Source organism: Onychomys torridus, chromosome 2, assembly GCF_903995425.1.
Source record: "Onychomys torridus chromosome 2, mOncTor1.1, whole genome shotgun sequence".
NCBI lineage: Eukaryota > Metazoa > Chordata > Mammalia > Rodentia > Cricetidae > Onychomys > Onychomys torridus.
In genome coordinates, this window is record NC_050444.1 from 148,618,047 (window position 1) to 148,632,138 (window position 14,092).

The 14,092-nt window shown below is 54.9% G+C and overlaps 1 protein-coding gene across 1 annotated transcript in view; it reads left to right on the forward strand.

The window, feature by feature from the left end:
• The first annotated feature begins 10,066 nt into the window (after positions 1 to 10,066).
• Positions 10,067 to 14,092, forward strand: part of Runx3 (RUNX family transcription factor 3) — a 60,100-nt gene continuing 56,074 nt past the window's right edge. Inside the window, exon 1 of the mRNA XM_036179848.1 lies at positions 10,067 to 10,124. Within this exon, the coding sequence (XP_036035741.1) occupies positions 10,067 to 10,124 (58 nt within the window). The remainder of the gene's footprint in view (positions 10,125 to 14,092) is intronic.

A 14,092-nucleotide genomic window follows, 5' to 3' on the forward strand; every position in this document is an offset into this window, starting at 1 on the left:
AGCCCACAGAATCAGTCCTGTTCCAGGTGTTACAAGTGTTCATGTGTAAGCTGGGATGGGGGACTCTCTCTACGTTAGGGGAAAGCCTGGGGCAAGGGATCTGGGGGTGGGAGTCGGGGTGGGGGATGGAAAGGGAGATAACTCATTGCTTCTACAGCTTCTGGATTTTAACAAACCGCATGGCAGGGCACCCACTGAGCACAGTCTGTAAGGGGTTCTTCCTGGTGTTAATCCATCAGATTCCCAGATTCTCCACTACCCAGAAGACCTGGGAAAGAGGTTCTCTTACAATGCCTCCATGTATAGACACTGAGACTCAGAAGGCCTCAAAGCAGGTTCGGCATCAGACAGCAAGGAAGTGGTGTTCACCAGCCATGGCCAACCCCAGCCGCCACTACCCTCATGAGCCACTACTCACTTTGAGCCATCAAAGGCCATGCTTCCTATGAATGCAGCTTCCTGGGGTACACTCCCACCTACCCGCTGTTCTAGTCAACGTGTTCCCTGCCATCATTCTTAGACCTGGGTTGCTCAAGGCTTCGAGGTCTGTGTCAAAACCCATGTGAGGCGTGACAGCAAAGATGCAGCCTCCAGGATCTGTGGAGAGCTGAGCTGGCACCACAGGGGTTGGATGTTTACCCAAGTGGCTGTCTGCTCTGGCCTCCTATGTGCCAGGCCAAAGCTGGATGTTGAGACACAGATGTGCACCTGCTCTGGCCCTGAACCTAAGGTGTCTCAGGCCAGTGGGGACAGGAACAGGATCCAACTGGTTCCAGGAGACTGACTAGAACCATTAGGAAGATTTGGCCCCAGGAAATGCAAAGAGGGAGAAGTCTGGCTAACTGCATGAGCCCAGAGCAGCATCCTGGGGTCTAGGGGGTGGGGGTGGGAACTTAAAGAGGAGGGGCTGAGTGCAGAGGAGAAAATGCAGAGCCCACCAAGAAAGTTCCAGACCCACAAGAGGGAAGAACCATCAAGAGAAGTCACTGAGAGGTGAGACCCATGTTTGCAGTGTTGGTCAAGTCCTGCACACACCAACTCTGGTCTAGCTCAAGACAGGCTGGGGAAGGTCACATTTGTCCCATTCTGCAGAGGGAGCTGCTGTGGCTAACTATCCTGGTTGGCCTGGATGCCTCATGTCCCAAGAAGCTCCTCCATCCCAAGCAAACTGGGAAGACTGGTCCAATGGATAGCCTGCTGACATGGGGGCCCGAGAAGCCCCAGTGCGAGGGCTATCATCCCCTGCACCGTAGGTGTTCCTCAGTTCTACATGGCACCCAGGGAACATTATTGCACACTTGGGATGGTGGCAAGTGTCCCTCCAGATGGCAAAAGAGCCAGTGCCTTTGAGGAAACTGAGGCTGAGTGACTAAGACTCGTGCCCAAGGCCACACAAGTACAAATGGCAAGCTTTAGACTGGTCTGGTCATCTGCAGGACTCCCACTGAGCCATATGGCTGCTTATGGTATAACCATCAAGACATCTGGACAGGGTCCTTGAGTTCACCTCCAATCTGCTGTGTCTCAGTCAAGACCCTCCTGACTCCACCCCACTTCCCATTCCAAAATTGCTGCCTTAAGTCTGACAGACAATGTCTGCCTTCCCAGAGCCAGGGAGGGTCAGGCCCAGAGGCAAGGGAGCTGAGGGGAAGGGGAGCTGGGCCTCAGGGGCCCGCCCTGCTGTCTGGGCTTGGCCACCACAGTGTCTCTGACCACAGTCATACCTCTTCCGGGCGCAGTGGGCTCGGAGCTACCCACAGTAGGAGCCTTCAAAGGAATACTGAACAGGGCCAAGACAACCAGGAGGGGCTGGGACACACTGCCCCTAAGAAGCCTGTCTTTGTGGCCCTGGCTACCTCTCCCTCTGACGGGGTCCTTGTCCATAGTGAGAGATCAAGAATGGTTTGAGCATGAAAGGAGGGTCAAATGTGTGGCCAGTCTCCACTCCAGCTGCAAGAGACCAAGGTCCAGCCTGTGGTCTAACCATCCTCCAGCTCTGGACCTGATTCTTGTGCTCCCCCACCCCCAGTCTCTCGTCACCCTGCCAGGCCTGGCACTGTTCTGTGCCAGGAGAGCCACAGACCCCAGAAAGCTCTCCTACCTAGCATCAGTCCCTCTTCCCAGGTACAGAGCACCTGGACCCTGGGTAGGGGCTGCTGGGGGGCCCACTGGCTCCTACATAGGGGCCTCTGAGCCCCCATCTCCCCACTCTCCCACCCCCCACACTGTGGTTAACTGAAGAGGAAGCAGCCGGGCTGCACACAAGGCCCAGAGTCGTGCTCACTGGGGCTCGATGGAAAGTTACAGCCGCCACCACCAAGGGCTTTGAAGACCAAACTGTTTGTGTTCCCCACAGCTATTTGTGGCCAAGGCGCCCACCACCCACCACGGCCCTGGCTCAGAGGTAGGGACTGAGCAGAAGTCAGCACTGTGGCTGTCCTCAAGACAGCCAGACCAGACCAGCTCATAACCCATCCCCATGTCTTACAACCAACCTGCCCAAGCCATCAAAGCTAGCCCAATTCTAGAAACTCAAGTAACCAACCTGTCCCACTGGCGGTACCCAACTAACCCCACTCAAAAGAGCCCAAAGCCATCACCCAGCCAACTAACCTAGCCTGGATAATGAGTTCAACCAGTCTAACCAAGCTTAACTCAGCCAGTCAGCCCACTCATGCAGCTGAGGCCACCAACACAGCCCTATCCAAGTCTGCCACCCAGCTCAGTCAGCAGCCGGGTGGACAGGCCCTTCCTGAAAGCCACAAACCAGGCAACCTTGTCCCCAAAGAACCATCCCAACTGTAGCCAGTTAATAAATTCTATTCAGCGAGTCCTACAACTCAACTTACCCGGTTTAGGCCAACCAGATTCTCAATCTGGATAATCCACAGTTTTACCACACGAGCCATTGTACCCCACCCACATAAACACCCCACCTCAGCACACAACCACCTGACCCCAACATGACCACCCTACTTCACAACATGGCCAACCTATCCCACCCCATCATACCACACAACCGCTCAACTCCACCACCACAAACACCCCACCCTACCCCATGACTGTCCTACCCCACCAACATGAACACCCCACCCCACCACATAACAACCCAAACCCAAGATCACCTCACCCTACTCCACATCACTTCAACCCTATTACAAGACCACTGACCCACCTTAGCCCCATCCACTGGGGAGCCCAGTGAATCCCTCTTATCCAGGTGACCAAGCCTAACCTAGCCAGAGGCTGAGCCCTTCTAAGCCAGCCTCAGCCCTCAGGTATAGTAGGGTCACCCTTCCCAATGCAGCATGTTGTCCACAGCTAGGCAGGCCTTCCCTCCAATGGCACCCCACCTTCTTTAGGATTGACTGCACCCCTGAGGGAAGCCATGAGGAAGTCCCAGCCCCTAGGAGGTGATGCCAGCCTCCAAAGACTGTCATAGGACCACCTTGAATCTAACTCAGACTAGCAGGGTAGGAAAGGCAAAGTCAGGGCTGAGGGAACTCTGGAGGAGGACCTAGCTCCATGGCTGGCATGACACACATCATGAAGAATGACGGAAGGGTGGGAGGCACACAGTGCCAAGGCTTAGAGGTGGACCCCTTGGCAATGGTGGCAGTTTGCCGTGGCTGAGAGCTGGAAGCCCAATGGGAGAGGAGGGGTGCCAGCCAGACTTTCACGACTGTGACAAGATGGCTGAGAACTGGACTTCAAGAAGGATGGTTTGTTCTGATTTATAAGAGGTCTCAGTCCTTGGCTGGCTGGCTCCATGGCTGTTAGGCCTGTGGAGAGGCAGCGACATTATGATGGAGAGCCCATTGAAGGAAAGTTGCTCCCCTGTTCCCACAATAGCAACCAGGAAGCAGAGAGAGGAAGGGGCAGGAGACAGATGTTCCCTGTAAAACACTCCAGCAGCCCACTTCCTCCCACCCTTTCCCACAATGCCACCCAGGCAGAGCCTTTCACGGACTAGACCCACCCTCAGCTTCCATGATGGGACCAAACCTTCCACACAAATGCCTCTTGAGGATGCTTCATATTCAAACCACAGCAGGATGGATGAGCAAGGACCCTGGCTGCCGCCTGGGACTGGATCTGAGTCTGGGGGAGAGGAGTGAGACACTGAGCAGGGGAGGGTCTGGGTCAGGTGGCCATGGCTGCAGGAGATAGACTGCAAGAGTTAAGGTCTGCCTGGCTCGGTGGGTCCCTTCACAGGTGGGTACTGAGGGCTAGAGATCAGGTAGGTCCAAGGCTCAGGGCCCAGCCTGGCTCTTAGCCCACTGTTTCCATTCCACGACATGCTGCAGCCCACTCCAGGGGCCCGGCCCCACTGCTGAAGCCAGAGCTCCAGAACTCCTGCTTCTGACTCTGTGGAGAGGCAAAGCCTTCTGGGGAGACAGGGGCCCTGAGGCTGGGGGATGAAGGGGTCGGGAGAACTTGCAGAAGTGAGAAGGAATATGTGGAAAGGGGTATAATTGATATTTAGGGATAGCAGGACCCAGGTGGAGACCCATGCCTGCCCTTAAAGCCATCTTGGGGGATACCCAGACCTGGCAGGAGGTGACAGTCGCCAGTTTCCTTAAGGGCAGAGCAAGGCTGTACCAACTGATGACTGGTTTACCCTTCCACTTTGACTCAGGGAAACTGCAGTGGACACTTGCGCAGCAGTGACCCGAGGAGAAGGGGCTGAGGGCCGTCAGATCAGCATCCTCAGGCCACTCCTGGAGTCCAGGGTCCAGAGCCTGGAAGGTTTCAATGGCCCACACCTTTTCCCAGCAAGCCCTGCAGCCCACCTTGCCAGCTGAGCCTTGACTGAGAATAAGATGTCTGCTCTGTCAGGAGCTGAGCTGAGAATCAAGGGCATTGCTTCCTGGCTCTGTATGACCCACCCCAATCTGCAGGACTCTGTCCCATGAATTTCAGATTGGGAGAAAAGCAAGTGCTTCCCACAACCGACAGCCTGGATCAATAGAGCCCCGCCTCCCTCACCAGGTCTAACAGCAGGGGCTGTTGCTCTCTACCAACCCCAGACCGTCCAATCCTGCCTGCTCTGCCACCTGCCTCCCTGGTTAGAGGAGGGAGTCCAGGAGACACGTGCCCATGGGCTCTGAGAATGAGGAGGCTATGTGGAGGGGAAGAGGGACGCCAGGAGGACCCCCTGGACGGAAAGAGCATGAGGCAACAGAAAGCATCTATTCAGAATTAGAGAAACAGGCTGGGAGAAGAGAAGCCAAGAAGACCTACCTAGGTGCACATGTGAGTGAGGTCAGAGCTGACCTGAGACAGGATCCCATTCTCTCTCCTTAAGACCAGAATCAACCAGGAAGTGGACAAGGCTGACCAGGATTCACCACCCTCGACACCCTGTCTAAGAGGATAGGAAGGCATCCCCGATCAGTAGGGCGGTAATGTTAGTATCACAAATGTGCCAACAACACAGCACAGCAGGATTCGCTGTGTGAACCTTTTTTCTAGTTTTCCAACCTGTAAGATGGTTCTAGAAGCAATTCTTTCAGGTAGAATGAGCACCCGACACCAGGCATGTGACAAGTGTCTGTTGTTATATGGGAGGCTCCCCAAGGCAACTGTGTGTGTGTGTGTGTGTGTGTGTGTGTGTGTGTGTGTGTGTGTGTGTGTGTGTGTGTGTGGCGGGGTGGGGGGTGAATGACCAGTCCCAGAACCAGAGTCCAAAGGCAACTTCTTATTTCCCATCTGTAGTAGGTGGGAAGCAAGCTGCAAAGATCCTCTACATGCTGCTTTGGACATTCACAAGCCCTGAACATAGCAGTCAGTAAGGGCCAGAGTCCTACTTTCACTGGCCCAGGGTGGGCCACACACCCAGCTGCAAGAGCCAGTCCAGTCACTGTGGCCAGGGCTCAGGAAGTCCTGAGTGACAAGCCTGGGTTAGGTACTGTCCACATGGAAGCTAGGCCCACCGGAGCTGGGGATAGAGTGGACCTGGGGGCGTGGCACCCATCCCTGGAAGGTGGCTTCTGAGCCCCTTGAGAGGTTTACCTCCATCCTCTCCAGGACTAAAGGTGTTGTTTACAGTTGGCCTGCCATGCAGGGCCTGTTCTAGCTCAAGTCATAGATGCAGAGGTGGGTGATGCTAGGGGTCTGGATGTTGAAGCCTCCAGGAAAAGGTATTGTGGACTTTTCCATCAGAGGCATGCCCAAAGTTCATAACAAAACCATGTGTTCTGGCGAGTGACAGTCAGGTGCCCCCAAATCAGTGGTAACAACGCTAGCTGCTATTGATTAAATGCCACAGGACAGGTGTGGTTCTGAGCACTTTACTCCTGTGATTCCTGGGTCAGAGTCTCTGATTTACAGATTGGGAAACTGAGGCACAAATAGCTTAAGTAAGTTGCTGAAGGCCCCCTAGGCTAATATTTGAAATTTTCCTTTCAGAGAGCCTCCGTGAGTCACTGGCCATCATCTACCCGAATAGACGTCAGCTAGTGTTCATACCAGACTGGTCACCAATGTCACCTCACCACTTCCCGCCTGCCGGACATCCTGTGGGGTGTGCCACTTACATGCAGTCCACAGGCGAGACCCTGAAGTCTTCTTTGTCATCCCCACTTCCGAGATAAGGAACCTGAGGCTCCCAATGATGGGGGCAGGGATTCTCAGGTCACCCACCGTGGAAAGAGGCCACACGGGCCAGGACTGAGGAGGGTCAGGGTGGCCTGTGTGGAGAACATCTCAATAAATGGGGCGCAACTGCGGTGTGTGTGGGGAACATTCTGTGCCCAGGCAGAAAACCTGTCCCCAGGGAGGGCAGGAGCTGCCTGAGGCTCTATTCCAGGTGACTGTGGCCTCAGTTCCTTCAGGACCACAGCCTGGCCCTTGTTTTGCTCAGAAAGCCACACGTCATCTCACACAGGAAGCTTCACCCTGGCCGGCTCACGTCCTGTTCTCTAGAAGAGTGAGGAGGAAAAAAAAAAAAAAACCCTGTAGAGTCAGTGTGGGTTGTTTTTCAACCAGCTGTCTTTGAAAAGTTCCCTAAGACAAGACGGAGGGAGTATTCTAGAGAGAGGCCTTCAGGGAGAAGCTGGAGGGGACATGAAGCACAGCCCTGGGGACACAGAGAAGGCCAAGGGGGTTGGCCCCACAGAGATGTGGATCCACAGTGCAGAGCCCGGCAACATCCGCCTGCCCCTCGCTTCCCCAGGCTGTGCTGGGGGACAGACAAGCATTCACAGGAGCTCCAGGTCCCTATGCTGGTTACTCTTGCTGTTGTACAGTGTGCTACAGTGTTGAGACCTATTTGTGGTACTTTGTAGACAGCTTTGGTGGGGATATTTACACCACAGAAATTGGCAGACATTTGCAAATCAGGTCTCTCTCTCTCTCTCTCTCTCTCTCTCTCTCTCTCTCTCTCTCTCTCTCTGCCATTTCTCCTAACTGCTGTGTGATCTTGCTCCTGTCACTTCACCTCTCTGAGCCTGTTTTCTCACCTATGCTAAAGATTAGACAACTACTTATCCAGCTTTTGGAAAAATAAACTCAGAGTGTGTCTGAGGCACCTGTACACACAGGCACCCCACAAGTGTTCCCTCCTTCCCTGGAGAACCCCGGGGAAGATTTACTCGTAGGTGTGGAAAAACCAGCGAGGTGGGGTGAGAAGTTAGAAAGCCAAGGAGGAGGTGTTGCAGGATGGAAACAGGCCTCTGGCTGGGAGCGGAGCAATGGGTCCCACTGACTCACTCAGTGTGCTTGGATGAGTCTGCCTACCTGGGGGATGGGACTCAGTTTCCATTTCTAGAAAAAAGCGGTCTTCCTACAGCATCATTTTCTGCTATATCCCACATTGCAGCTCCAAACTGCTCCAAAGTCCGCCCAGGTAAGTGCCACCTCCACCACTGACCCCCAGCAGCCCAGGCCAGGCCAGGCGGCTGATACATTCACAGCGCTGGTGGGAGTGAAGTGTTCTCCTTACCCAGCTGTGCTGGTCCCCTGTCTGGCTTACTCATAATGGAGCCCTGTTGCGTCATGGAGACTCCACCAAGGAAACCATCATGTGCCATGCCCTCAACCAGCAAGGTCCCTCCAACCAAGGTGTCATCCCCATTTTACAGGAGTACAAACTGAAGCCCAGGGAAGGGAAGTGGATGGTCCCAGGGTCTAGCAGTTTCAAGACCCCAAAGTGTCTCCAGAGCCCTTCAGTCATCACTTCCAGCTGGAACTCAAATTCCCTCCAACCTCGGCAGTACTGAGTTTGCCTGTGGGTAGAGGACTGAACATAAGGGTCTGATGGGACACGTTTAGGGGCTTCTTCCTGACAGAAAATCCAGTGTAGCTGAGAGGTAAAAAGGTCCACAGCCTTAAGTAATCCCCTCCTCCCTAACGTTAGTCCCGAGTCAAGGCTGGTACTGGGGCCTAGCCCCTGGCCTGGACTCTGGTGAGAGCTGGCATGGTGCCCTGCCTAAAGTCTGGAGGTAGCTTAAAGGACAGCCTGAGGCTCTTGTGGTGTCATGAGTGAGGCCTGGGTAGGAGAGCTGAGGTTGGCGTTCAAATCCCATTCTTCAAGGCTGTGAGATCTTCAGGATGTGTACTCGTGGTCCTGGGCCTCTATGACGTGGCCTGTGAGCTGCAAGGGAAGAGCTCTTGAGGCAAACAGGAAAAGCCACGCTTCCCATGCCCCACACCTGACAGAGTTCTCAGACATGAGGACAGATCGGGACATCGTCCCTGCCTTTTGAACCTCTCTGAGCCCGGTCACAGGAAAGGTTAAAAAGGGTGGACAGACAGCCTGTCCGATGCAAAGGCCCTGAAGCAGGAAGCTCAGAGTCTCTCAGGCTGCAGCACCTTAAGGGCATCGCGAAGGCCCCAGACCAATGAGTTCAGGCTGCGGGCTCCAGCAGAGAGCAGGGGCGGTCCCAGCACAGCCAGGCCACAGCTTTCCCAAGCAAGGCCTTTCTTGGTGGGCAGGCCTCAGCAGCTGCCTCATGTGTTTCCCATTTGTACATAAATCCCAACTCCCATAAACCCCCCTGAAGTGCCACCCAGCCACATATGTGGACGCCTCTGCCTGGCAGCGTGGTGACGGACATGGCAGGGTGTCAGCCACAGCCCAAGGCAGTGACAGTAATCGTGAGGGGTCCTCCACCCTCTGGTGGAAGCAAGCTTTGGCTCCTGGGGAAGAGCAGCCAGGCCACCACTGCCCTTCATTATGAAAGGGTCTCCTGGGCCATTGCAAACCACAGCCTGCTGCCTACTCAGGCTCCCAGCTCTGTTTCCTGGGTTGTAGGATGAGGCCAGACCCACAAACAGAAACCCTACCTTTTCTCTCTCTTTTTATTCTTTTCCTTTCAGCCTCCAAAGAAGTGGGGGCTAGCCACAAGATCTTCTAAGGGGTTGTGACATCATGGCCCAGGTGACAGTGGCCTAGCCAATGGGCCTAGGCCGCGAGCTGGCTTCTTGCATCCTGTGATGTGAGGTTGGGTTGACACTGGGAAGGCCTGGTCCCTCAACCACAGAACCACAAGGCCAGGCCCTCGCCGCCTCCAGGGCCCTGCAAGGAGCTGGTTGGCTCCTGGCGTCCCCACCCCCTGGCGGTCCTGGCCCCCACCACAGCCTGGGCTCTGAGGAGGGTGAGCCTCATTCATTCATTCATTCATTCCCGCTGCTGAGCCTCGTCTCACGGCTGCAGCCCCGGGCTCCTCCGCCCTGGCTGCCCAGGGCCCCTTCCCACCATTTAATGATACTCTGCACATAGTGCTGTTGAAAATTTGTGGCTAGACATTCCTGTGGGACCGGGAAGCCAAATTCTTGGGTATAAACCGAAACTTTCTTTCCTTGGAGATTTTCTTCTCTCTCGCCCACAGATACTCTCGCGTTCTTTCCCTTTTTTTTTTCTTTCTTTTTTTCCTTTTTCTTTTTCGTAGCAGCAGGGGGAGAAAAAAAGAAACCAAACCAAAAAAACAAACGAAAAAGCAACACCTCCCCCTTTTATTTTCAAAAGCAGCTTGAAAAAATATATATAACAAAACAGCAGCCAACCAAGTGGGCCCGGACCCAACCCCCTGAGGCCGAGTCCTTGCCTCTGTCAGTGTGGGGTATGGCCTCCAACAGCATCTTCGACTCCTTCCCCAACTATACACCGACCTTCATACGAGGTGAGTACCAACGGTGGGACTCGGCTTGGGCCCCCTCCTCCCGGTGAGGAGTTGTAACGGCCTCAGACCATGACCCTCCAGTCCACGACTCTAGCCACCTCAATGGCTAGCTTCTGAGAAGCTAAGTGGGGAGAGGGATTTGGTGGCCTCCGTGGTCTCCTGGCATGAGCATCACTGTGTGACTTTGATCCTCCACCGGTGGAGTGTGCGACAGGGCAATGGCTCCCTATAGACCTCAAAGGCTAGACCTCAGAGGGTCCTGAGATGGAGAGAACAAGGTGAGACTGTGGCCCTCCGCTTCCTGCATCCCCCACAGGGCACCGGGGCCTGTCTGCCCTGATCAGGGCTCAGATGGACTGAGGTCAGATGTGTCCGGGAGGGCCATGGGAGGCAAGCAGGGCCAGGGCTGTGCCTGGATCCACAGATCTTGAGGACTGTCCTCAGCATTCTGTGTACACTCCGAACAGTGAGGACAGAGGGAGGAGAAAGGAACCACAGGCCTCTCTGAGAATCTGCTCAGCACAGGCGGATACCATGGGAGACCCTTCCTTGGGAGGTCTAAAGGCTTGGTCACAAAAGAAGGTGTTTGGGGGGTGGGCTTCTGTCTCTATTCACAGCCTAGAAGGACCCAGGGTTCTGGGGTGTGTCCCTCAGCAAGGATAGGGGCCAGGGTATCTGATGTGGTGCCTCTGACTTAGGCTGAATCCCGGGAAGACAAGCCCTGTCTCTGGCCTTTGAGGTACCCTGGCTTCACACACCTCGGCCACTTTCCTGCTTCTTTGCAGAAGCCCATGGGGCTGTAGCACCTGAGACCAGGAGACCGCGGTCCCCAAGCTTCAGTCCCAGGCTGTACCAACCTTGGTGAATGACCTGATATGGGTCACTTTACCTCTCTGCTCCTGATGGTGTCCCCTCTAGCTGTGCCGTTCTGTTATCTGAGCTGTGCATGGGGCAATACTTCTGGGCTGGACTAGCTTCTCTGTTGAAGAGGGGCAGAATGTTCTAGAATTCTAGGGTTGGGAGACATTGCCTTTTTTGAGTCGAGGTGGCCAAATGAGATGTAGAGGTCTGCTTGCCCAGCTCCGGCTAGCTGTGACCACAGCCAGTGCCCAGCATTGGGTTCCAGAGGGCCTGGACACCTGTGGGTCTGTGTGATAAAATTTGCCGAAGAGTATGGCGTATCTCTTTCCTGGTGGCCTGGGGAGGCCGAGGCAGGTTGTGTGCTCAGAAGGTGATTGATCCACGGGAGAAGGGACGCTCCCTCCGAACTGTGGCTGGTGATAAATGGTGGCCCCGGGTGCTGTCCCTTGCAGCCACCGCTGTTGTCCTAGACACGCTTTGTAGTCTTCGGTGTTAATTAAAGGCAGTTACTGGGCAAGAAAATAAGAATTTATAAAAACCAGTTGCTGGATCTTTGTAATCCGAATTTCTCACTCCCTGAGCAAGATGGAGAAGTCGAGCTTAAAACAAAGAAACCTTAGAAGACAGGGCTAGTGCAGCTGCCTTAGATGAACTCCTGACACAAAGCCCGAGATGTGGCTGTTGGAGGCGGGAGGACAGAGAGCGGACTGCAGCAGCTCTGGCCGACACATAGGAAAGGAGAGAGGTCACTGGACCCGGCGGCTGGTCCCTGGTCAGCAGGGTGGAAGGTGTTGGGGTCACCGGGCAGCTCAGAGACCCCAAGAAGAAGATACCCTGTCCTTGTCTAATCTCTCTCCTTTAAACCTGCCCACTTGGGCTCAGCTCCTTAATTGAGAGCCTCACAGCTCCAGTCTCAGGGCCCCTCACAGCCACACACCACCCTGGCCCTCAGGAAGCCTGCAACTTCTCCAACTGCACTATTAAAGACCTAAACCAAAATCCAAAGGACTTTGGGAGGGCCCCAGAGCAAGGGAAACCATCTCCAAGACAGAAAGGCCCGTTTGTGGACTGTGACCTGGGACCTCTCTGGGGACATTGAGTGACATCTGCTCTCCATGTGCGTCCAAAACCCAGCGTAACTCTGGGTGACGAGTGCCGACTATAGATTGTGAAGGGTCATCTGCCACAACCTTCTTGAGGTCGAAAACAATTTGTGGTTTCCATTGGTGACACCATCATGGTGGAAAAAGATGCTAAATTTTGTTTCAAGGTTGCTAACAGAAAGGAAAAGTCACTATTTCCAGCCGGGTTCATGGACCCCTGGATTTCTGCTCAGGTCAAGAACTCTAGAGCTGCTATGTTCTCACACTCTGGTCCTCAGGATGCACCTGTGGGGGTGTCACAGATGGGAACCCCATCTTCATTCTCCCACGGTGTCCATTTCCCCTGCCCTGCCCTCCCCAAATGCTGACCCTCCCACTGCCTCAGCAAGACCCTCAGCCACTCTCCTAGAGCCCTTGAAAATGCCATGTCCCAGACTCCCGTCTCTGACTGTGGAATCAGCGTGCGCTGAGTCTAGGTCTGGAGATTCATGAAAGCTGACTTGGGCGGTGCTGCAGAAGGCCCAGTCCGCTGCCTGCCTCCAATGTCCGTGTGCTGTGTGACTCCAAGCAAGCTGCTTGACATCTCTGAGTGCCGTTCTCTCATTGGTAAAGGGGGACATGTCCGTTAGCGCTGATACACCTCAGGCTGCCTCCAGTCCCTGTCTGTCCCTGCCCCCACCCAGGGTGGGTCCTCTGCACTGTCATGAAACTCTACCGACTCCGAGTCCCCATAGACCAAAAGAGAATAGCTCCATCTATGTTTTTGCTGGCAACAGTGTTGCCATGCCTTGCCCCTGGGCATCAGTGCTCAACAGACATCTGGAGCCTCTGGAAGCTACAGGGGACAGACAATTGGGCCTCCTCAGTCAGGGCTTATGTAGAACCTTCCAGAAGCTGCCCAGCCCACCCCTCATGCTTTCTCATTCCTGCCCTTGAACCAGGTCCTTCACTGGGCCCAGTATATCCCTGGCTTTCCCTGGAAGGAAAGGGGGCAAGGAAAGGACCCTGTCCTTCAGCAAAGGCCAAGGAGAGGACGGAGGACCCAAGAGGGCATCTTTAGCTTTGTTGGGGGCTGGCAACACCACCCTAAGTCTACCTGAGGCCCTTCTTGGCACCAGGGAGCCTCCAACCAGCACGTCTCCTGCCCTCCTCTGCGGCACCCAGTGTCGCTGCTTCCTCAGCAGAGTCTCATTCCCAAAGACAGAGGGGGAGAGGTCTTTGCGGGGGGGGGGGGGGCAATCTGAGGAAGTGAGCCCCAACTACCTGCATGCAGATTTAGGGGTACGCTGTACAGCGATAGTTTTGACTTGCTAATTCAGCCATTCCACAAAAGCTTGCCAGGCTCCGGCTCTGGAGGTGAACTCTGACTCATGTCTGTGTGATGCTGCCTGTTCCTAGCTAACACAGGCAAGTCTCTTTACCTCCCTGTGCCTCAGCTTCCCCTTCTTCAGGAAACTATAGCAGCACCAGTCTCCTACCCCATGTCACAGGCTGGCCGCCTGCTGGGAGCTGGTTCAAGAGGGTAGGGTAAGAGTCTCCATCCTGGGAGCACAGGCTGGTAGAGTAAGAGACAGGCAACAAGGTGGGCAGGGATGCCACGTGTGGGTAAGATGGGGAATGTGGGAGGTGACGGTACCAAGTCTTAAAGGGTAAGGAGGTGACCAAGGAGACGATAACGGTGAGATCCGGAGATCTCAAGATCCTAAGGACGGGATTGCAGGAGGATGCCCTGGAGGTCCTGGGGGGACAGCATGCACAGAGAACCCCCTGCACAGGCCAGGCGGTTGACCATTTAGCCTCTGTTCTCTTAGCAGAGGCTGGGGTCAGTGGGGCTGCTGAGACCCTACCTCCCAGACATCTGGGAGAAATGGGCACTGGACTCTCAGGCATGGGGCGTACCTGTTGATGGCAGGGGCCTGACAACATGGGCTCCAGGTACGTCTAGCCTAAATCGCCTGATTTGAATGTCACTGGATAGGGACAGGAGAGAGGACTTTCCTAAGT